At 34.4% G+C, this 24119-nt stretch overlaps 1 protein-coding gene across 2 annotated transcripts in view; it reads right to left on the bottom strand.

Annotated features, from left to right (window-relative positions):
* The window catches only part of Nell2 (neural EGFL like 2), a 390044-nt gene that overhangs the window by 97775 nt on the left and 268150 nt on the right, over positions 1 to 24119 (bottom strand). For both annotated transcript variants that reach the window (XM_010638373.2, XM_010638375.3), the window contains exons 14-15: positions 6921 to 7043; positions 1808 to 1903 (exon numbers count right to left, since the gene is read on the bottom strand). In XM_010638373.2, the coding sequence (XP_010636675.1) occupies positions 1808 to 1903; positions 6921 to 7043 (219 nt within the window). The remainder of the gene's footprint in view (positions 1 to 1807; positions 1904 to 6920; positions 7044 to 24119) is intronic.

Here is a 24119-nt window from a genome sequence, read left to right as displayed (position 1 = left end):
GGATTGTCTTCATGCAGACTTACAGTTCAAGAACGATTACACAGACAAAGCTAAATATCCCAGTGGATTATTTTTATTTCAATCTTAAATATTATATTGCTAAGATTAATTTTTTTGAAATTCAATACTTTTATAATGTCATCACTTGCTTTTTTCTAAAAGAAGAATGATATTCAAAATTGGACATGGCCAATATTCATCCAAGGTTTTTCTAGATAGCCTTTATTTAAAACTGCACACGATTATCTTCACACCTCCAAAAGGACCATAAAAACCCAGAATTTCACCAGATCTTAAAGCAGAAGTAGCATAAGGTACTGTACGTAAGAAATCTGGTCATCACAAGAGTTGATGTATGGTAGTCTACAGTGTACCCTGATGTGTGCACATGTGGTGGAGACCTCGCAATACAAATTTGGAGGATGATTATATTAGAGGTGTTTGATTTTGATCAAGTGAATTGTATGATAGTTATCAAAAGCCTGTATGTCCTAATAGGTTAACAAGTTCTATAGGTGATTCAGATGTGCAATAAGTTCAGAGAACTTTTAATTTAGGAAAGGATGCTTTTGAAAAGTCTTATAAACTGGGCATGATGACAAATCTAATTCCAGAACTCTGGGACACTGAAGCAGGAGGACTGTAAATTTAAGATCAGGTTGGGTAACTTAGTAATTTAGGAAGATCCTGTCTCAAAAAAATAAAAAATAAAATAAAAAAGATGTTGGAGATGTAGCTCATTGTGAAGATCCCAGGTTCAATTCTCCTACAGCAAATACATAAATAATAAAAAAGATCCCTATGCATTAGTATTACAGATAGGAAATCAATCACTGAAGCTTTGAAAACATTATGTAGAGACATTTATAAAAAGATGATTTAGTGATGAAAGCCCATCTGTGAGCATCTTTCTTTGCACAGTGTTTTCTTTCGGCAGTGTCTATTCAGTAAAACTTTTACCTCTCAAAATTATTTTTTGTGTCATATTCTGATCAGTATTGTACTGAGCCAGATGCCTGCAGGTAGGGTAGGTGAAGCACATGCACTATGTCCACAACACTGGAATTTGTGAGAAACAGCATGGTGTGATGGCAATCATCATTATTGGCTGATATGTTCTGTCAGGGAGAATGTGCATACTCTAAGGTCATCTACTACTAGGACTGCTTAAACAACAGCAATCAAAACTATCACCAATACGATTTTAATTAGGATCTAATACTCAAAACATCCTTTTTGTCCCTAAGGTATGTTTTTCACTTGACACAGCATGTTACATTGCTATTATAGCTATATTTAGATTGCATCTTATTTTGAAAATAATTTTAAAGTTTCTAGCATTAGTGTGCATAAGAAAGCATATGTTCAGAATGGACTTGGATGATGAATAGAGAAGACTGTTGTTGAACTAAACAATACTAAATTACTGAAAATTCTCATTATGGGTTGAGATCATGGTATATCTCAGGAACAGAGATAATCATAGGCTTAAACTCTATGTGTTATCATAGATTTCAGTAACAGTGAGTGCCAAATGGGTACTAAGAATTATAGTCATGAAATTTGGGGCTACGCTACACATACTCGTGAAAAAGCTCAGTAGGTGTCTAGTTATATTAGCTGCAAAGCTCCTCAGACTGACTTTGGGGAATATGTACCATTGAAGTTCCCCATCTCCTCCCTCCTAGCACTCCCATATTAATAGCTCCATGCTTTGAGAGCCCACTTGAAACATTATTTTCCTCATGGATTACTTTATGCATTGGTGTAAAAATTCATTTTCTAGAAGATGAAATGATATTCTTACCCGTTTCACAGCTGGGTCCTGTGAAGCCTTGTGGGCAGGCACATAAATTGGCAGCAATACAGGCTCCTCCATTTCTACAACCATCTTTGCAAAATGCTAAAATAATTAAGATACATGAATAAGTCAGATAAAATAAATCAGATATATGATTTTAGAACTTTAGAATAAATAGTTCAGTAATCTCCCAGCTCAACTTTTATTTACTCCCTGAATATGAACATATCAGGTTTTTAAAGCTATTCTTACTTCATACTAATATAATATTTTCCATATATGTACAAAGCTTCAACACAATTCGTAGAACAGTATTCTTTCTAATGATAAAGGAATATTTGATCTGTAAATTAAAGTCATTGTAAATAGGGGACAGTTGAGGGGTAAAGGAGAGCAGGGGTATTGGGAAAAAATGAGAACCAAGAACTGTCATACAAAGGTACAAGATCCCAGTGATGAATGTAACTGTACTTTAAAAGTACCAATAAACTTATACTTAAATTTCTTTTGAAAAATGTAATCTTTTTTTGTAATCTTATACAATAAGAAATGTGAAAAAATTCAGATTGTATCTCATTGTAGCAATCCAACTTGAAATCAAATCTAAAAATGCCAGCTATCCCAGACAGAAGAAACCACCATCTAGAGAATGAGACCATAAGGAGGAAATGATTGATCCCATGAAGCTCTGACCATCCTAGACACTTGTCAAAGTTCAAAATATTAGAGGAGTAACCTATCTTTCAAAAAGTTCTCAGCCAGTCCTGGTGGTTAGAAGTACTTCACAGTCAGAAGACTTTGCTATAGTGATCTTCAGGGAAGTCTAGTCTTCCTCCACTAAGAACAGGTCAGGGTATAGGATCAAAGCCAAACCACTGCAAAGCCTAACACATTAAAGTGGTTTTGGAGATGAGGAGAAAAGTTTTTCTGTGAGTAGATTATAACCACTGCAAGGGTGCTCTTTTGGGATGTGCTGTCTTCAAAGAAGCACAGAAAAGAGAGAAAACATGACAGATGAGAAAAATCCGAGAAGGTAAAAACAACAGGATGAGTGATATTGAGCTCCTTATAAATTCTTTCCACTTCATCTTATTCTTTGGCCTATAAGGCTTAGGAGTTGCTTTTCTAATGACAAGATCTGTCACGAATACACTATACCAGCTGTTTCAGTCAATGGAACAAAAGTTTTCTCTAGCTTTTTTTTTGCATGTACTTTCTCTAGTTACCTAGATATACTCTCTTAGGACAGTAAAAAGTAGAAACTTGTAAGTTTGGTGATGAATTAAAGGATAGGACCAAAAAGGTCATTTGGCTCTGTTGACCTTAGGTTTTAAATCTGTTTTTATCCTATATAAGAAGAATAGTTGGTTCAATGAGGATTTGCAAATGGAATTAGAATTAAACCTCATAAATATTAAGGAATAGATCTTATAAACCGAGTTCCCTCGGCATAATTTGCAAGGATGCAGTCTGTTGTTATAGTGCAGAGATCGATCATTCAATGCCTATATCCATACTACCTATCGCTCAAAATGTTTTTTCTTCTATTTGAATACAGATACACACAGGAACTAGACTCTATTCTGGCTAACTATAGTCCAAACATCCAAGAAGAATTATACACATTCTTAAAAGTTCTCTCTCCAAATATAAGAATTATTTGTCTACAGATGCTCATAATTTCAATAGTTCATTTTTTGAATAAGAAATAATATAAATAATAATCAAAAATAATCACATCAAATTAAAAACCTTTACAGCAAAGGAAACAACCAACAGAGTGAAGAAACAACCTATCATATGGGAAAATACTAGCCAGATATTCTTTGAATAGAGAACTAATTTATAAAATATATAAAGAACTCAAGAGGATAGACATCCTAAATAAAAGACCTACTCAAAAATTGGGCAACTGAAATGAACAGACACTTTTTAGAAGAAGTGTAAATGGCGAATAAACTCATGAAAAAATGTTCATCAACTCTATCCACTAGAGAAGTGCAAACTAAAATAACACAAAGATCCCATCTTACTCAAGGAAGAATGGTGATCGAGAAATCAACCGTTCTTTATTTTGTAAACTTTACTTTTCATATCAAATAGGAGGCAGAGTTAAGAAGAAATGTGAGTAAGAAGCTTTATGATTTCCAGATGAAATCTTAAATTTAACAAACTCTGTGACTCTCCAGATGTCTTCAAAGAAATCTTGTGGTTTAGTCATTCCATTTGCATAGTTTTCCAAGTAAATCTTTGTGAGATTTGGACCCCCAAAATGAGAAAGGCTCATTTACGTGATCTAAAATAAAACTATGGCTTCAGTTTGGAAAACCAGCGCAATCCTTTGATCCACTGAAATCTGCCTTCAATATACAGCTGTAGAACATTCCGTAAGCTATTTCATTATTAATTGTTTCTCATTCTTCCTGACCCCCATATAGTAATTTGATTATAGTCAACTTTAAGATAAATGACACAGTATAGTTAAGGCATGGGATGATTTATAGTTTAAAATACTTAAAATGGGTAAATCATATGGCATAATAAGGAATAGGAACATCATCCTATGGTATTTGGTAGTTTTCAAAATAGAACCCTGTGCCTTTTGCCTCATCTGATGTAGAGAAAGAGAGCAGTGGTGAAAAAGCAACTTAGTAGATAGTGGTGAACTACAAATGAAATACCCATTAAGCACAGAAAAGAGAGAAAACATGACAGATGAGAAAAATCCGAGAAGGTAAAAACAACAGGATGAGTGATATTGAGCTCCTTATAAATTCTTTCCACTTCATCTTATTCTTTGGCCTATAAGGCTTAGGAGTTGCTTTTCTAATGACAAGATCTGTCACGAATACACTATACCAGCTGTTTCAGTCAATGGAACAAAAGTTTTCTCTAGCTTTTTTTTTGCATGTACTTTCTCTAGTTACCTAGATATACTCTCTTAGGACAGTAAAAAGTAGAAACTTGTAAGTTTGGTGATGAATTAAAGGATAGGACCAAAAAGGTCATTTGGCTCTGTTGACCTTAGGTTTTAAATCTGTTTTTATCCTATATAAGAAGAATAGTTGGTTCAATGAGGATTTGCAAATGGAATTAGAATTAAACCTCATAAATATTAAGGAATAGATCTTATAAACCGAGTTCCCTCGGCATAATTTGCAAGGATGCAGTCTGTTGTTATAGTGCAGAGATCGATCATTCAATGCCTATATCCATACTACCTATCGCTCAAAATGTTTTTTCTTCTATTTGAATACAGATACACACAGGAACTAGACTCTATTCTGGCTAACTATAGTCCAAACATCCAAGAAGAATTATACACATTCTTAAAAGTTCTCTCTCCAAATATAAGAATTATTTGTCTACAGATGCTCATAATTTCAATAGTTCATTTTTTGAATAAGAAATAATATAAATAATAATCAAAAATAATCACATCAAATTAAAAACCTTTACAGCAAAGGAAACAACCAACAGAGTGAAGAAACAACCTATCATATGGGAAAATACTAGCCAGATATTCTTTGAATAGAGAACTAATTTATAAAATATATAAAGAACTCAAGAGGATAGACATCCTAAATAAAAGACCTACTCAAAAATTGGGCAACTGAAATGAACAGACACTTTTTAGAAGAAGTGTAAATGGCGAATAAACTCATGAAAAAATGTTCATCAACTCTATCCACTAGAGAAGTGCAAACTAAAATAACACAAAGATCCCATCTTACTCAAGGAAGAATGGTGATCGAGAAATCAACCGTTCTTTATTTTGTAAACTTTACTTTTCATATCAAATAGGAGGCAGAGTTAAGAAGAAATGTGAGTAAGAAGCTTTATGATTTCCAGATGAAATCTTAAATTTAACAAACTCTGTGACTCTCCGGATGTCTTCAAAGAAATCTTGTGGTTTAGTCATTCCATTTGCATAGTTTTCCAAGTAAATCTTTGTGAGATTTGGACCCCCAAAATGAGAAAGGCTCATTTACGTGATCTAAAATAAAACTATGGCTTCAGTTTGGAAAACCAGCGCAATCCTTTGATCCACTGAAATCTGCCTTCAATATACAGCTGTAGAACATTCCGTAAGCTATTTCATTATTAATTGTTTCTCATTCTTCCTGACCCCCATATAGTAATTTGATTATAGTCAACTTTAAGATAAATGACACAGTATAGTTAAGGCATGGGATGATTTATAGTTTAAAATACTTAAAATGGGTAAATCATATGGCATAATAAGGAATAGGAACATCATCCTATGGTATTTGGTAGTTTTCAAAATAGAACCCTGTGCCTTTTGCCTCATCTGATGTAGAGAAAGAGAGCAGTGGTGAAAAAGCAACTTAGTAGATAGTGGTGAACTACAAATGAAATACCCATTGATGAATGTAACTGTACTGTATCCCTAAAATGTACCAATAAACTCAATTAAAGCTGAAAAAAAAAAGAAAATAAAATGACATGCAGTAGGATATGTGAAAGAATTATCCACTGACATTGACAAACCAGGTCAAATGAGAAAAAAGCTGTACAGATCCCATATGCATAGTTAATTAATCTTTTACAGTAGTACTCAATAGTTCACAACAGAGTGGACAGAGTGTGCAGAAGAAAAACTGTTGGACTGACCCAAAAGGGACAGAATATGATAGCATAAAAAATGGGTTGATGATGCTGACAGAAAAAATATCTGTCATCATATATGCATACTTGGGCTCAAATAGAAACATTTGAAGCTGGGATATGGGTAAAGTGCATGGAAGTAAAGTTTCCAAAAAAATGAAGATCTTGAAGCAGATCAAGAGTTGTAGAAGGAATAAAGGAGGTTAGCAATAGGCAATAAAATGGTGAAATTGGAAATATTAATAGGGCAGTTCTGGACCAAAATGCCCAGAATGTTCTCATGGATGGGGTTTTGTAAAGAGAGACATGAAAACCTCTGTGGCTGAGATCAAGAAAGGGGGGCAAAGGAGCATAACTGCTTGGTCAGAGCCACATTTTAAAGATCTCAGTTAATGTGCAGTGTCCCCAAGACACAGAACAGCGACAAAAGGATAGAGAGATGGATCACATTATACGTAATGGGAGAGGAGCTGGCATTTAAACACCTTACCTTTGCATGTGGTTCCATTCCCTGTATAGCCAGGCTTGCAAACACAGTTATGTCCTCCCACAGTGTTGAAGCATAAAGCATTTTCATCACAGTTGTGCTGATTTGTGACACACTCATCATGCTCTGAAATAAAGAATATAATATTGTTACTTAAGGATATTTTCCCAAGGCCAATATTTTAAAAATGTATCTGTAGCTTAGTTATTACACGGCAATTCTTTCAGCCACAGCCATATGCAAATTGTAAACTAAAGAAGACTTCAGGTTTTGAAGTACTTCATACTTCTTCAAAAGTACACACAATTTACATTTCTAGGAACACTAAATACAAAAGAATTTGGAGAAAAGGCACACAATGGTAAAACGGAATAGATGGGGATTAACTCTCAGAAGTATATTCTAAAGTCACCTGTGTATAGTCTCTGTGTTTATACTTGGGGAGTTATTCTTCTGAAATAGATCTGCCACCTAACTCTTCCCTGTAACATGTGATGGGTAACAGAGACAGATGAGGAACTTTATTGTTCCATGAGTCCTGACCTAAAGGATAATGGAATTGAAATTCTGGGAGTTAGGTGCCTACATTAACACTTACATGCATACTATAAAGTTATAAAGACACTTATGCAAACTGTTGGGGAATATCCTTAGCAAGTTCCTCACCTCTGCAAAAGAAGCGTCACACATTATTGAATAAGACAAAGATGCTTTTATAATATGTGCAAATACAAATGTTAAAACAAACAACTAATGCCATGCCATGTCTCTTCTACCTGCTCATAACCTGATACTTAGGAAACTACTGAATTATTTGATCCTTTCAGTACTGTGTGAGAGAGCAGAACTAGTATCATTATCACTAGTTGTTGAGCAAACCAGACAGTTTATGTTGCCTGCCCAAGTTCAGAGAAATATGAGGTAACTTCAGAATTGTAGTGGTCATTGAAAACATAAATCTAAAAAGTAAATCTAGTAAGTATAAAGAAGAAAATAAAAATAACATCAAAGTCAAGATGATTAGGAAATTAAGGATGTAAGGAAACACTTTAGCCATCTAAAATCACTAGTGTGGCACAGTTTGTTATGTGTTTTTTTATATAAATATTATTTGGGCCTAAAATTAAATGCACATTTTAATTACATATTGATTGAATCATTAATTCTATATGACGTAAGTCACAAATACAAAAATAAATGTTTGTTTTTCATTTTAGAACCCTTTGTAGTCAAGGTATTATTATGGTAACATATCTGTAACTTTGAAAGAAATTGCTCTTGGCAACACAGTTGAGACTAGACTAAAAGAATTTACTACAACTAATAAAAGATAATGTTCTGTGTTTCATCTTTCAAAAATAAAGATTAACATTCCACTGTGCTACAAGGGGTAAAAAGTCATGACAGTTTTAATCATATCCCTATAATAAAATTTTTAGATATTGTTTTAATAATTCAACAGAGAAACAAATTTTCAACGCTAAGGCTTTAGAATGGACATCTTACTTGCCGATTCCTGGACGGTTTACTCAAGAGTATACAAAAATGCCATCCTTACTCTCTAGTATCAGAACATTTCAGAGTTTTTAAAATAAATTTATGCTTATTATTGGTAGCTTAGAAGTAAATAGATTACACCTAGGCCTCGTAGTTGGAACCCTTGGAGCCATAAAATGTCAGAGGGATCAGAACAGGCACCCTCCTGCCTTTGGGTTCTGTTGCCTGGAACAAAATAAATGTATACTCTGCAGTTTCTATCTGTTGCCAGTTTTTTTCCCAATGCTATTTTAAATGCTGCAGTTAATCTATAAATCTCCATATGCCCTTTAAAGACAGTTGCTGATTGATTAAATGCTGTTTCCATCCCTGCCTTGGTTTTCTTAATTAGATTGTTCTCACTGGTTGGAAAAAGGGCCTAACAAGTTTTGGTTTAGCACTCAGTATGATAATGTTTGATAACTGTGAAATAATTACTCAACCTAAGAACTGATTTCCTCTGTCGTTGTTTACCTTATAGTTACTCAGTGAATATGCTTCTAAGAAGTTCAAAAAATAGGGACAGTTTGCAAGCTTTTAAACACACCCCTGCCTTTATATATACTACTCTCCACACCTGAAATATTTTTTTTCCCTCATGTTCTACTGGAAAATTCTTACGATCTCTTAAAATTATACTAAAATATTACATCTTTTCTGAAAATACCTTTGTCTCCTACTCCTGCACAGTTTTTGGCTACTGTGTTTTTTCCTAGAACCATATACCAAGTTCTACAATTCTACTATATCATAATTTTTTTTTACTTCTTGGTCTTATATTTTCACTCCCCAACTTGGGATAGTAAACTTTTAGACAAGAATTTCAAGTGTTCTTTGTACTTCATTTCAGTATGCAAAAATATTTCTTGGACAAATGATTGAATGACTGAATTAATAAGTAAAGCATGAGAGAAACTGCTTCTGCTAACATTGAAACCAATCCAAATTTCTTCAATTATAGACTAGATGGCAAATAGCAAGGTATTTTTGAAAATCCAAACTACTTTTACAATGATTTTATAGTAACTGTGTTTGATTTGACTTTGAATATTGCAAAAAATTAACTAAGGTAGCAGGCATCTTTAACACTTTAAATATTTTCACATTACATAAAGTTAGTTATTGTTACCACTAAAATAAACTATGACCTTTAAAAAAGTCTTCAAAAGCTCCTATATCTAACAGAAGAATTAAGTTTAATTCAAGACTCCTTCACACAACAGAATGTAAATGAAGCAATGAGAAAACATTTGTCTCAATAAATAACTGTTGTTGCTTCATATCCACTTTTTATTGCTGTCATCGTTGTTTTGAAGTAGGGTCTCTCTGTAGTTCAGGCTGGCCCTAGACTCACTATGCAGCCCAGGCTGGGCTCGGACTCGTGGTGATCCTCCTGCCTCCACCTCTCAAGTGCTGGGACTACAGGTGTGCACCATGCACATGGTTCACATGCACTTTTGATTAACTATTTTCTTACCATTTCTTTTAATTATGCATACACGATTACTTCTTTAACATTTTCAATACATAAAGTTTTTTTTCAGCTTTAATTGAGTTTATTGGTACATTTTAGGGATATAGTACAGTTACATTCATTGTTGGGATCTTGTACCTCTACATGACAAGTCTTGATTCTCATTTTTTCCCCTTACCTCTGCCCTCCCTTCACCCCCTCCTCCCCTCCCCATCTACAAACACTTTATTTTCATCTTTTCATTCTCTCACATTTTTTCTTTTCCCTTCTTACTCTTCCCCTACCCATCCCATCTTCCCTACACCTTTAGCTCCTTTCTTCCCATTTCTAAATGTCAGTAATCTTATTAGAATCTTATGCATTGTTGCAGATTATTCACACCAGGGAAACTATTCAGTATTTACACATAAAGTTTTTTTTAATGAAAAATTATTGGATAAAACTTAAATTAATATCATGATCCAGTGTTTAAGAAGAGCATTCCAGACTGCCACAGTGAATGAATTCCGATGTTTGTTTAACATATACTGAAAGACAGATATCCAGATCTGATGTTTAGAATTCATGTGAGTCAATACCATTTTCAATAAGCACTGGAGAAAAATAAATATGGGAAAAATACATCATTCCTCAATAGTACTAAACGGAAAAAGTTTGGGTATACTTTTATACTATATTTTATATATAATACATAATGTTGTAGAGATAGCTGGTAAAGATTTGTTCTGTGTGTCATAATTTCTTTTTCCTGCATTTATAACATAAAATTGATTTCATGCCAACAACAAGGTTTAATATAGTAGAATTCTTCCACAGATATAAAAAAGTAATATACACACCTTCATTCTTCCAAATGCAGGTGTTATTTATAACAATGACACTTTATTTTCACTGATTAGCTCCTAAGACTGAATGCTCCAAATCATTTTCAGACTACACAACCAAAATGTCATCAGTCATAATAATAATGGTTGGCCTTAAGTTGAACTTTAAATTTAGCATTGATAATACTAAATTATTGATAATAATGTGCTAGAGGTAAAAACAGCTACTCTGAATTTATCATAGCTTTCATCACCCTGATTCTAATACTGTTATATAAGGCAACATAGAACATGTTCTATCCAGGAATTTCACATGATACAAAATACAAATACTTCCAAAAACAGGGATGAAAAGATATCATTTAAATACATCTACATTTATATCTAATTAAATACACTTTTCTTCAGTGTATATTGTATATTAGGGTCTTCTTGAAACAAGATGATTATAAACAAACATTGTTACCCTTCAGAAGTTTAACTGGAGATATATGACAAAACAAATGCCTTTAGTATTCACTATGAATATTAATAAAATAAAGAAGTAACTTGTATATACAAAAGGTTGTAAGAGATGAAGCAAGGAAGAAGTCATTTCTATTTGGGCGAGGTGGGAATCTAAGAATGATTTTATGTAGAATGAAATATTTTACATAGACATTTTTCACAAGTGTTAAAATGGAAGAAGGCACAGGTTAAAATTAAAATACTGTTAGTATACTTATTCTTTTTCTTTTGGAATATTATAGCTCTTAAAAATTTATAAGAACCTGAATGATTTATAATAATTATAACAATGATTCAGTGCTTACAATATACCACATACTTTGTAATAAACATTGTCTAAACTAACCTTTATATTAATCAGGAAACATTATCATCAGTTTACAGAAAATTAAACTTGGTGTGAAGAGGTTAAATAATTTGTCCAAGATCGTAGATAAAAATTCAACACTCAAAAATCAACAGCATTCCTATACACCAATAACTAACTCACTGAGAGAGAAATTAGGGAAACAACATCATTTAAAATAGCATCAAGAAAAATGATATACTTGGGAATTAACCTAACCAAGGAAGTGAAAAACATGTACAATGAAAACTACAGTACTCTGGAAAAGGAGATCAAAGAGGTTATCAGAAAAAGGAAAGATATCCCACGTTCTTGGATAGGCAGAACCAATATAGTAAGTCCCTGAGATACAAAAGAGTTCCACTAGGGAGAACGTTCACAAGTCGGATTCATTCCTAAGTCCAGCAAAGTAATTCTTATAGGCCTTTGAAGCAAATATACAATGTAAACCTTTTCCTCTTGGTTCCCCACCTCCTTGGCTCTGACTGTGCACTGTACAACTGTACATTCTGACACTCTGCAGTAAGCACACAGCAACACAACTGTGACAATGTCTGGCCGACAGATGGGTGGTTTCTGTGATTTATTCACAAGTATGAATGTTCGTAATGTGTGGTCTGTTCATATCTCTGAAAGTTCACAACTCAAATATACATAAGTTGGACACTTACTTGAACAGTGCAAATGGCCATACTTCTCAAATTGTTAGTCATATTTAATGCAATGCCAATCAAAACAGATAGTATTCTTCACAGAACTAGAGAAAACAATCCTACAACTCATAGGGAACCATAAGAGACCTAGAATAGCAAAAGCAATCCTGGGCAACAAGGACAAGAGAGGGGGTATCATAACCCCAGACATCAAATTATACTACAAAGATACAGTATAAAAATAGCATCATATTAGAAAAAAAAAAAGAACAGACTTGAGGATCAAGAAGTACCACATAAAGTTCTACAATAGAAGATGAAGAAATAACTCCAAGCATACTCAGCTACCTTATCCTTGACAAAGGAGCCAAACACCTTTGCTGGAAGAAAGATAGCTTGCTTAATAAATGGATTTGGGAAAACTAGCTTTCCATATACAGAAGATCATGCCTAAACCTGTATCCCTCAGCATGAACAGAACTAAAATCGAAATGGATCAAAAACCTAAATATTACAACAGAACACTTACTCTGCTGGAAGATTATATTGGTAAAAGTCTTGAAGACATAGGTACAGGCAAAGACTTCATGAACAAAATCTACTGCACTGAAAATATTACAAAAATGAACAAATGAGAACACATCAAAGTAAAAATCTTCTGGACAGAAGAAAAACATCAACAGGATGAAGAGACAACCTGCAGAATGTGTGGGGGGGAATTCTGCCAGCTGTTCTTCAGACAGAGGACTAATATCTAGAATATATAAAAAACTAAAAAAAAAAAAAAACCTCATTTTAAAGACCCAAACCAAAACTGGTCATTTGAATTAAATAGATACTTCTTAGATGAAGAAGTACAAATGCCCAATAAATACATTTAAAAATACTCAACATTTCTGGCCTTTCAAGAAATGCAAATTCAAACAACATGGAGGTTCCATCTCACTCCAGAAAGAATGGCTATCATCAATAAGTCAACCAATAACAAATGCTGGAGAGGCAGCATGCAAAAAAGAACCGATTCTTGGTGAGAGTGTAAACCTATACAACCACTATAGAAATCAGAATAGAGATTCCCCAAAAAAGTAAAAGTAGAGGTTCCATTTGCTCCAGCTAATCTTCTAGGTATTGTCCAAAAAGAGTGAAAGTCATCGTATCACAGGCATACATACGTATACATATACATATAGCAGCACAATTTCTAACAGCTAAATTTTGTAAACAACACACATGCCCATCAACAAATGAATGGATAAAGAAAATGTATGTATAGTGGAATACTACTCTGCCATAAAGATAAATTTGAGACATTTTTAAGTAAATGGATGCTGCCAAGGCCATAGCCCTCAGTGAAATAAGTCAAACACACACGTTTAAATATCACATTTTTCTCTTCTATGAGAAATGCAAAGTGTAAACAATGAGTAAAACAGAATATAGATATGAGGAAGTAGGAAGAACTTGTTCAAATGGGAAGAGAAACAAGAGATGAGGAAGGGGAGACAGAAAGAAGAGAAGAGAGACTTGAAGGGAAAAACAGAATTAAAGAAAAAAATAGAAACAAAAGTTTTGTAAATGGGGAAAGGGAGAACCCTCCCTGGAGGAAGAAGAGGGCAAAGGGATAACAAAGAAAAGCATTGAGATGTGTCATTTACAGGTACAAATCCTTCGTGACGAATGTGTTCATTATCTACTGTAAACATGTAGCAACAACAAAACAAATTTCTTCTAATGCAACATTAATCCAGTTTGGGAAACAGATGGCCTCCAAAGTCTGCAGGCAGTGTTCTGACAGCAGCCGTGAGGTCCCAGTAACACTCACCATCCACTGCCCCTGGATAACTGACATGCGAGGCAGCATCCTTAGTCATTGGCCTGGAATCTTTAAACTCTAGATTCTGTTTTTCTGCTAACAGAACATAACTTCACAGCTGGCCCACTATCCTTAGAAAAACTTCTTTCTCTTCTGATGGACTTCTTTAGCCATGAAAATATATTTCTTTATTTTTTATCTTTTACTTTTCTGCCTAAATCTACAAATGATAGGGAAATAGTAGCTGAAATAATATACAAAAGCTGCTTCACCTTCCCTGACCTGAGTGTTTCTTGTGTTACAAACTTCACATGAATTAATTTATCCTTAGGTTGTGGCAAGACATGCGCTAATCACAGAGACCATCTCCCTTTGGTCTTAAATATTCCCTGATTATTGGAGACTTGAGAACAATTTTCCTTTGGCTTAAGGCTAAATAAGTCTTGGAGCAAGGAATTTCACAGACGTGCACATGTCTGTTCAGAAGCTTAATAACAGCACTGAACTACATGTTTAGAGAAATAGTTTACTTCAGATATGTACAGCTGCTTACCCATTTTCCTCTTGCGTTTCTGCAGACCAAGTTGCTTGCCTTAAAGAATCAATGGAATTTTCAGAAGCTCCTCTATATTCTTAATCATATGTGTCTATACCAAAGCAAATATGTTGTTGCCTGCACTGGCCTTAGAAAGCATCAGAAACACAGCCCACAGATCTGCAACGCTGAGACTGCCTTGTGCTTTAAAAAAACACTACCAACAATTTTAAGAACTCAGACAAAATACATCACCTCTATTCTATCAAACAAAATCTTTGAACTTGATCATAAATCCTTACTGCCATCATAATTACTCTGCTGCATATCTCTTCAAAATAAATACAAAGTTTAAAGAATGTTCTATACTACAACTCAACAGTTCTGGATGTTTTAAACTGTAGAGGAAGGAACTGGAAATCATTTCTTACTTCCCCCTGCTTTCTTTTTTTGTCACAGGTATTTAGTGGACAGTGTTTGCTACCACCAGTAATTCAAATCTGTGCAATTAAAACAATTATGTCCTAATGATTATTCAATCTTGAAGGATATTTTTATAACCCATTAGATGATTTTTAAATGTCTTCAGCCAATGAGTCTGTATTAAGATTATTCCTAATTGTGGGATAAAGTATAAAAATTTAGAAAATCATGTACTATTTTAATAGCAGTTGGTAGTATGCTATGGTATATGTTCTGCTTTGCAGGTGGATTGATTTTAGAGTCAGTTTGTCCTAGTTATTATGACCCTGAAAAAGTTTATCAGTCATTCTATGATTAGAATGAAGAAGTCAAAATATACTGGAAAGCTATTATAATTAATACACTTCAATGATAATTATAAAGACCTTAGCAAATAAAAGACACAATAAATGTCAATCTACTTATTATCTATATCAGGGGAAATTTTGCTTTTTTAAGGTACACAATGTCCTATTTTTAAAATTTTAAATCTTTTTCAAAAATCTACATATTTTTCTCTTAATAAGCTTATCTAAAATAAAATATATTGTGTATATTTTCTCCTTTTCAAAATACAACTACTTTCAATGTTGACTTCAGAGGAAAAATGCTTGCTTTAGTGCTGATGAAAAGGTATTGGTTTTGTTTCTTATGATTATCTTATTTGCTCACTTTGCATTACAGAAAAATTTGTTTAATTCAAGATTATTTTAACAAAAATCTACTTTTAAAGTAACAGCAAGAAATCATACTTTTAACTCAATGCCCACATCAGCAGCAGACCACCTCAAACAGTCTAAAACCAGACATTTTAGTTTTGTTTTACTTTTTATTCAAGTTTCCTGTTCATTGACCATCCCAGTTCAATACTGACTTCTTGTTATTCTTTAGTTCACTTGGCAACTAGGAATTTATTCAGATTCCTTCCCTGTGACATGCTTGGTTTATTTCCTTGTAGTCTTTTCACTGATATGCTTAGCCTACTTTCCTAATCCTTGTTTGATCAGAATCTTAACGACCAGAGCACACTCAAATTTCCTCCTTACCCTTCAGTAGTTTCACAAAGTAATCCAAATTCTGATTTTATGGCAAAAAGTTTTGCATTTCACAAAATAATCTTTGTCTGTGTACTCCGTAGGGCAACAAAAGTCTTGCAGCTATCAGCCAGATAATCTACATTTGTTCTGTCAACATATTTTTGTAGTTTCTGCTACATGGTTGTAGTGCTTTGACAGATGCATGATGTGAGGCTTGTGGTCTCAAGGAACTTTTAAACTATCAGAAGGTTGGTGATATGAACACGTAATTGTTACATAGTGTAGAAATTGTTTAGTGCTATAAGAGAAAATAATAATCCTAATAACACTAGCTAATTCTTTAGTGCTTAGTAAGTACTGTAAGTCATTGTGCTAAGTGTTCTCTATATATTATTCCCTTTAGGCTTCACAAAAGCCTTTCAGGTAGGCACTATTATTATTTTTTTCATTTACAAATGGGAATAGAGAGCTTTCTTAGAGCAATTATGTACTTTGTCCAAGGTACCATGTAGGTAGGAAGGGACAAATTCATGAATCGCCTTCCATGCTTTTAAAAATTGAAATCTACAAACAACGACCTGGTATGGCTGAAAGGACTCAGAGAAGAAGACTGAAGGGTCATGCACAGCGTTACACGGGAAACAGGCCAAACAGGTATTGAAAGCTGGAGAGGGGTTGGTTAACAGAAAAGAGTGGAGACAGGAAAAAGCATGGTATGTGGAAAGAATATAGGAGCTAAAGGTAAAGCACAGGGTATGAGAGGGCCATCAAATGTTTGTGCTGGTAGATGGTGAGAGTTGAAGAACAACAGTACAGAATTAGTGTTGCTAGGAGTAGAATACAACATGATATTGTCTGGTAGCTATAGGGCAATACAAAGCCATTTCCAGCTACAGAAGAAAAGGTCTTATGATAAAACTGGAGTTGATTTTTAGGAAAATTTTTCTAACAGAATTTGTATAAATGAGGAGAAAATAACTTCCCTCACTAAATGTCATTCTTCGCTTTTCAAGCTTTTTTTTTTTCCTTTTATTCTCCTTTTAAGTCAGATTATTCATCAGAGTTCAGACAAGTCTGTGCAACACTGAGAAGATGAAAGGGAGGAAGAGTAGGAAAGTCAGGAAGAACTGGAGGAGGAAGGGGAGTTGGAGAAGGCAGAGGAAGAGGAAGAGAAAGAGGAGGAGGAGTCTTCAAAGACAAGGTAGGAAGAGGATGAAGAGAAGTGGAAAGGGAGAAGGAAAAGAGAAGAAGGAAACGTGGGATGATGAAAAGGAAAGAGAAGAGGAGAAAAAACAGAAGGAGGAAGAGTAGACTGTAGCAATGACAAAGGCAGGAAACAAAATTAATAAAGGAATTTATTACCTGCCAGGCATGTTAAGTAATGTATCTGTGCAACATGAGAAAATTTTATACAACACAGAAGTAATGATCAGAAAAGTAGCACCAACATCATGAGACTCAAATCTCATTAAGGCGGGAAGTATATCTTATTCATTTGTACATTGTAGCTCCTATGTTTCTGTGGAATTAAACTGTGTTAATTAAACTGTGTCTGAAGTCAAACAGAAAAAGTGATAGACAAGGAAAATTTAGACACAGAACCAAAGGGAATCAATATCTGGGTCAGGAGAAGAGAAGGTATTAGATAACTCAGGTTCTAAATCTGCGTGACTGAGAAGATGGTGCTGAGATAAATAGAACCAAAGGAGCTTTTACTTTGAGGGATTTTGCCATTCTCGTTCTTTTTGTTTTGCTTTGTTTTTAGATAGAGGAAGAAAATTAAGAAGTCAAAGTAAGAAATAAAGACCCTACTAGAAAAATGAATTTATTCTATAGATGGTGCCTATAAACTGAGTAAATACTCTACACCCAAAAGTTGTCTGTTAAGCTATCATCTCAATGGTAAATGCTTGGGTGTAATTCATCATTCACCTCAGTGTTCAACAGAATGATCTGCACAGAATGATCTCAAATGAATATCTGTTAGGGAGAGCATCAATCACTATGAAATGAGTCTCCATCTAATATGCAAAACTTTCAGAGACCCATTAATAATGAACAGTCATGGTGTTCTAGGGTGGCAGCCCGGTGCACCTCTTGATTTCTCCTCAGATGCTTGTCCCATCTCCTTCCCCACTGTCAGCACATGAGTCCACCAACAATTTCACAGGAAAACACCCAAGTCATTAGGAGAAAAAACCCTCAGTTCCCACCCACAGGTAAACTGTAGCTGGATTTATCATCCAGCCTTTCTTACTACCAAACCAGAATCCACTGAGTCACCATGGACTTCTCCTCCCTTCTTCTCACTCACCACATCCAGGGACCAAGAAACTGGGATCCCATTTCCTTAGCATCTCATTTTTTTTCTTTTTTCTTTGTTTTGGTACCAGACAATGAACTCAGGACCTTATGCTTGCGAGGCAGGCAGAGGCACCACTGAGTTAAATCCCCGGCCCTCCTTAGCATTTATTTCCATTTCCCAAACTCATTCCTACTGCTTAGCAGATGCTACTCATTGGATCCTAAATATTTGTGAAATAGCCTCATGATTAAAACATGGCCATTTTGAATCATTTTCAGATCATTATCAGAATGAGTCTTCACAAAATCTGACCTCTCCTCTGCCCTCATCCCAATTCTGTTCATCTCTCTTTGTTTTGTGATATGCATCGCTTTTGCCAGCCATCAAAGCCCTGACTACACAAAAGATTCTTTGGGTGTGATGCATTGCTCTCACCAAAATACAACTGATCTACCCAGTGCATCATTTTATTGATAAATCATTTTTTAAACTGCAAAAGGCCAAAGATCATAAAAGTTTAATTCTGTATATTTCACGTTTTCTTGCCTTCACACATGCTGTTCTCTACTCAAGAAAAGCCCTTCTCCACTTTGCCTATTAATCCTCTTCACAGATCAACAATGCCTCCTTCTTCAGAAAACTTTCTTTAAACTTTCAATCTAATTTAAATGAGTCTCATAGAACCCAGAGAGCTTGGTGTTCAATTCCCCTGTGACATTTGAAAGCCAGAGTCTGCAATGTTTAAGAAAGCGGACTCACCTACATCTGTTAAATCCTGGCTCTGTTTTTTTACTAGTTGTGAGTTCCTTGCCAAATTATTTAATCTCCCTAAGAAGTTTTCTCCTCCGTAAAATGGGCCTTCTAGCAGTACAGAAGTAAAATCCCCAGCAGAATGTTGGCAGAACTTAGTATATTCCCCCTCCTCTCCTCCCACCTTCAAACACTTTAATTCCATTTTTACATTTTCTCATATTTTTCCCTTTCCCTTATTCCCCTTCCCCTACCCTTCTCACTGTCCCTACACATTCATAGGTAAATGGGTACATTTTGAGGATATACTCCTGATTGAAATAAATAAGTCACACATGTGTAAATACCAAATAGTTTCTCTGGTGTGAAAAACTAAAATAGTACTCAAGATCCTAACGGGTTAATTAGCAATGTGAAACAGGAAGAAAAGGCAAAAGCTTTTTAATAAGATGAGATCCCAGTTGTTGATTATCTGTAATATTTCCTGTGCAATCAGGGTTTTGGTCATGAAGTCTTTGCCTACTTCTATGTCCTCAAGAGTTCTACCTATTCTCTCTTTTAGTGAATTTGGTGTTTCTGTTTTAATATTTATATCTTTTATCCATTTTGATTTTAGTTTAGTGCATAGTGAGGGATATGGGTCTAGTTTTAAATTTGGGTTTTTTTTGTTTTTGTTTTTGTTTTTCTTCCATTCACCAAGAGAGAACTCTACTATGATTTTTCAAATCCCAGAATGTGAAAGCTAATAGGGTGTGACAGCTGGCATGTCCCATGCTTACCACAGGGCAAATGACACAATTACCTGTTGTAATTGCTGCTGCTGACAATGCAGTCTCCCTGGTGAATGCTTTCTGAAATTCAGAACTGCTTTTCTTGTCAATCCAATCAAATACTCTTCCTATGTACTTTGGGCAGTATTTTGCTAAGTAAACATTTAAAAATTAGAGCTCAAATCTAAACAGGCATTTATTACTAAGTGTAATTGGAATCCTATGCATATATTCTATTTTAATCTAATTTTGTGCAAAGTAATGTGAATCTTTCTAATAAAGTTTTGCTTTAAATAAAAAATCCATTCGCACTAAATTGTAAAGATACTAAGTGTAGAATACATCATAGATAAAGCAGATACATCAAAACTAAAATCAAGAGAATGAAATAAAGCATCCACCAAAATCTCTGACCTACAGAGGTCTGCTGTACACCAAATGTTACTGATTTTATTTCACCTGTAAAGACACTTGAGAATACATGCAGACAAAAACAATTGTAATAGCTGACTGCTCTGAGTTTGGCTGCCAGCCAAAATCCTTCACAAGTTATAGGTAGGCTGTCAACATAAAAAATAAAAAGGCACAGGGACTTAGTTGCCTGCAGATATAATTTGTTTCACTATTATTTAAAAATAAAAAAGAACAATTACCAAATTCCTTTTCCTAATCCTAGCCTGAGATCAACAGACCAAATAATTTAACATAGTAATAAAATGCAGTCCACTTGTAAGAAAGTACTACAAGATCTGTTGAAAGTACATTTAAAGAAGACACTCCCCTCCCCAGTAAATAACAGCAATATGTAAACATAAATATATTAATAAACAATTAATTTTGATTTTTCAAATAAATGGCTCATCAAGATTTAATAATGCAATATATTCTTGAAAGACATACCAGAGGACCAGTTATCATTAAATGCAACTTATCATGTCCTCATTGGTTTCACATGTTCTAACATGCTTTGGCACCCTCAGCACAAATGAGTGGGGAGGTCAAATGGAGGGCGTGTGTTTCATAATTAGTGCTGAATGTGCACAGCAGTGATTACAGAGATGAGAAAAGCAGCCTGATGTGAGCTTCCAATACACTGCGAATTGACACAGAGATCCTCACAGAATAGTGATATGAAATGTTTGAATCCATCTCAATCTTTTAATTTAATATTCTGGTAACAAAGATAATAAAACTAGAGCAAGTCACTATAATTCATATACCAAGATGGCATGCTACGTGAATATTGGGGAATAAAGGGAACAAATCTCCACATATCCTTAATGTACTAAAAAGAGGACCTCTTACATTTAAAACATGACATGGAATTTTAGTTAACAATACAATGAATACCATGCCACTTTGGTTAGAGAAAGCAATGGTAAATCAGTAGCACCTCTACTGAATTCTTAGACTTAGTAGTTGTTTAAAGGCTGCTGAAGAATTGCAGCATGGCCAACCTCATGGGAGAGGTTGGTAAAGCATTTAGCTACTACACCACACCCCAACCCAAGTCAAAATGTGGCTTCACAGAAGCTCTGATAAAGGTGATTAGAACTGCTCACGTCCAAACTCCTACCCAACTGGGTTTCCATTCTTCAGGCTTGCCCTTTGTCATTTGTCAGTATTTTGTTTTGGAGTCTACGGACCTTCTCGTTTCTTCATCCTGACATTTTTCTCCAGGGTCTTCATTCCTCAGGACCTCATGAGGTCTTCTCTTATTACATAACTTAAAAAGGTCCCCTGGTATCTGGGTTTTTTCATAGCACCTATTTAGCTTGCATAACATTCACTCACTTGCTTGTTTACTAATTTTCTACCTGCCTACCACCAATCTCCCAGGTGGAAAAGTCAAGAAAGGCATGAAGTATGTGACCAATACCATGCCAACTCCAGAGCAGGCCCTTCACATATATAATAGATAAACTGTCCTTCCGACTAAAGGACACTTTCCCTCTTGTATCGCCTTTTCCCTATTTTACAACACTAAATATACATCTGGAGATGAGTGATTATGCAGTTGAGTGATGAGAATAATAGCCTCTTTGTTCAATGCAGAATACAGTAACTGTATAATATGAAGAATTTATTTAAATGCAATTACATTTAAGAAGACATGATATTATAAAAAGTATCTAAATTTCAGCACAAAGGAATCTAATCATATAATTTCATTCTATTGTATTCATATTAACTATGAGTGAGAACCACTTCAATGTAAATGGCCTAAGTAGTCACTTTCAAAGTGGGGCAGGAAAGGGTATAATTTCAGTTCCAGCATTTTAACAGAGTCCATTATAAAGGAAAAATACTCGGTTCTCACAGTTTGATGTTATTTAAAAAGAAATCATTTGGAAATCATCTCAGGAGAATTTTAGATATTAAAGTGTTTTTAAGAATATTTTCTCCTTGATAGGATTATCCCCCAATAGAACTATCTAACACTACATTGATTTTTAGAGGATTAAAGAAGATGTAGTTAAAGAAATTCTATGTTTAGGAGCATGATGCAGAGTTGTGTTGCCCCTGCAGTAAAGAATCAACAAGAGCAACACAGAAATGTCAGAGGCAAGCTTGTTTGGAAATGTGTAGGATGCTACCTTTATGGTTGTATTTAACATGAGATGTTTATGGAAGACTTCCACATTTAAGAAATGGTTTTGGCACATCCAATAAAATAATGCATTCATAACATGCACATTCCTTGGTATTTCTGGGTTAAGAGATTATTTTTCTTATTCATTTTTATTAATATTGTGGTAACTCAAAGAAGAATGAAAATATTTACTAACAAATCAGATTTCAGAAGTTGGCTTGCACTGTGATATTAATTTGCTGGCAGTGTCATAATTTCAAGATACTACAATTATTTCCTGACCTAGAACTACACATGAAAAGTTTTCAAATATCATTTTTCTCAAGAAATTTCTTTTCTAACCCCCCTTTTTCCTTCGAGAGAGATTCTCATAATTAACTCTGATTCAACTGAGAAAGGGTAACAGACCTGTTGGTTACATATTATAGTAAAAAGTGCACCACTATTACTTTGTCCTATGTTACTAATAGCCTCATTAATCATGTTGAGATGCCTCATTATCCATACTTGCATATTTAACATGCTATTACTTTGGACATATATACTTTGTACTTGTATAATAAACTAGAATTAATATGAAGAATAAAATGCCCTGTTATTAAGATGGCATTTATATTCAAGTGTAAGTTTAGCTACTATTTGTCGAATACTTACAATGTGCCAAGTATTGTAACATATGATTTACTTTGTTCTTACGAACGTATTATGCTCATTTTATAGATTAGACAAATGAGGCATGAAGGAGCTATGTGAACCTCTTCACAGAATTTTATGCGAAGTAACTAGGAATTCAAAGTTGAATTTGTTGAATTCAGTTTCCTAGATGTTTTCATAGGATACTGCTTTCATATTTAATTATCTTTCATTAAAAATCTACATTTCATTAAAATTGACACAGTTAGAGGGCAGTGTATGGACAGAGGACAAACAACTCCTAGTCCTTTAATGTGTTAGTCATTAAAAGCATGACCTGCATTCTCTTCTGATGTAGTAGGGACCTAGAGCCTAGACTTACAGATGTCAAATTTGGTAACCACAAACTCAATAAATCTTGGGAACCTCACTTTATGTATCCATTATTATATTAAAACTTTAGGATAAGGGCCAGGGATTTAGCTCAGTGGACCCATGCCTGTCCCACAAACACAAGGTCCTGAGTTCAATTCCCAGTACAAAAACAAACAAACAAAAAAACTTTAGTCAAATCCCTGCTCAGCTCTGCACAGGGGAGTCTAGTCAGTCGGGAGATTCTGTACTACAAGGTTTATTAGTCCTAGATTTACCTATGATATCTCATTGCTCTTCAAGACTGATAAGATCAAGATATGAGTAACAATTAATTTTCAGGATTTTGAAGGGTATCCAGCCTATAGCATGTAACACCCCCTACCCAGTTGCTCCAAATAAAGCTATTTTCCTTTGTTATAAGTCAGCTTGATTTTCAAAGCTGTGCCCCCCATTTATTTTCTCGTACTTTATAATTAAAATTATTCCTGTAAATTTGTGAATGTCTAAGTTTCAATTTCCACTTTTTTTTTTTTTTTTTTTTTTTTTTTTTTTTTTTTTTTGTAATGGGTTAATTTTGCGCGCTTTTTTT

Source organism: Fukomys damarensis, unplaced genomic scaffold, assembly GCF_012274545.1.
Source record: "Fukomys damarensis isolate Sample0158 unplaced genomic scaffold, DMR_v1.0_HiC HiC_scaffold_15, whole genome shotgun sequence".
Classification (NCBI taxonomy): Eukaryota; Metazoa; Chordata; class Mammalia; order Rodentia; family Bathyergidae; genus Fukomys; species Fukomys damarensis.
Note: the sequence above shows the minus strand (reverse complement) of the source record. Positions and strands in the feature narration are given on the sequence as shown.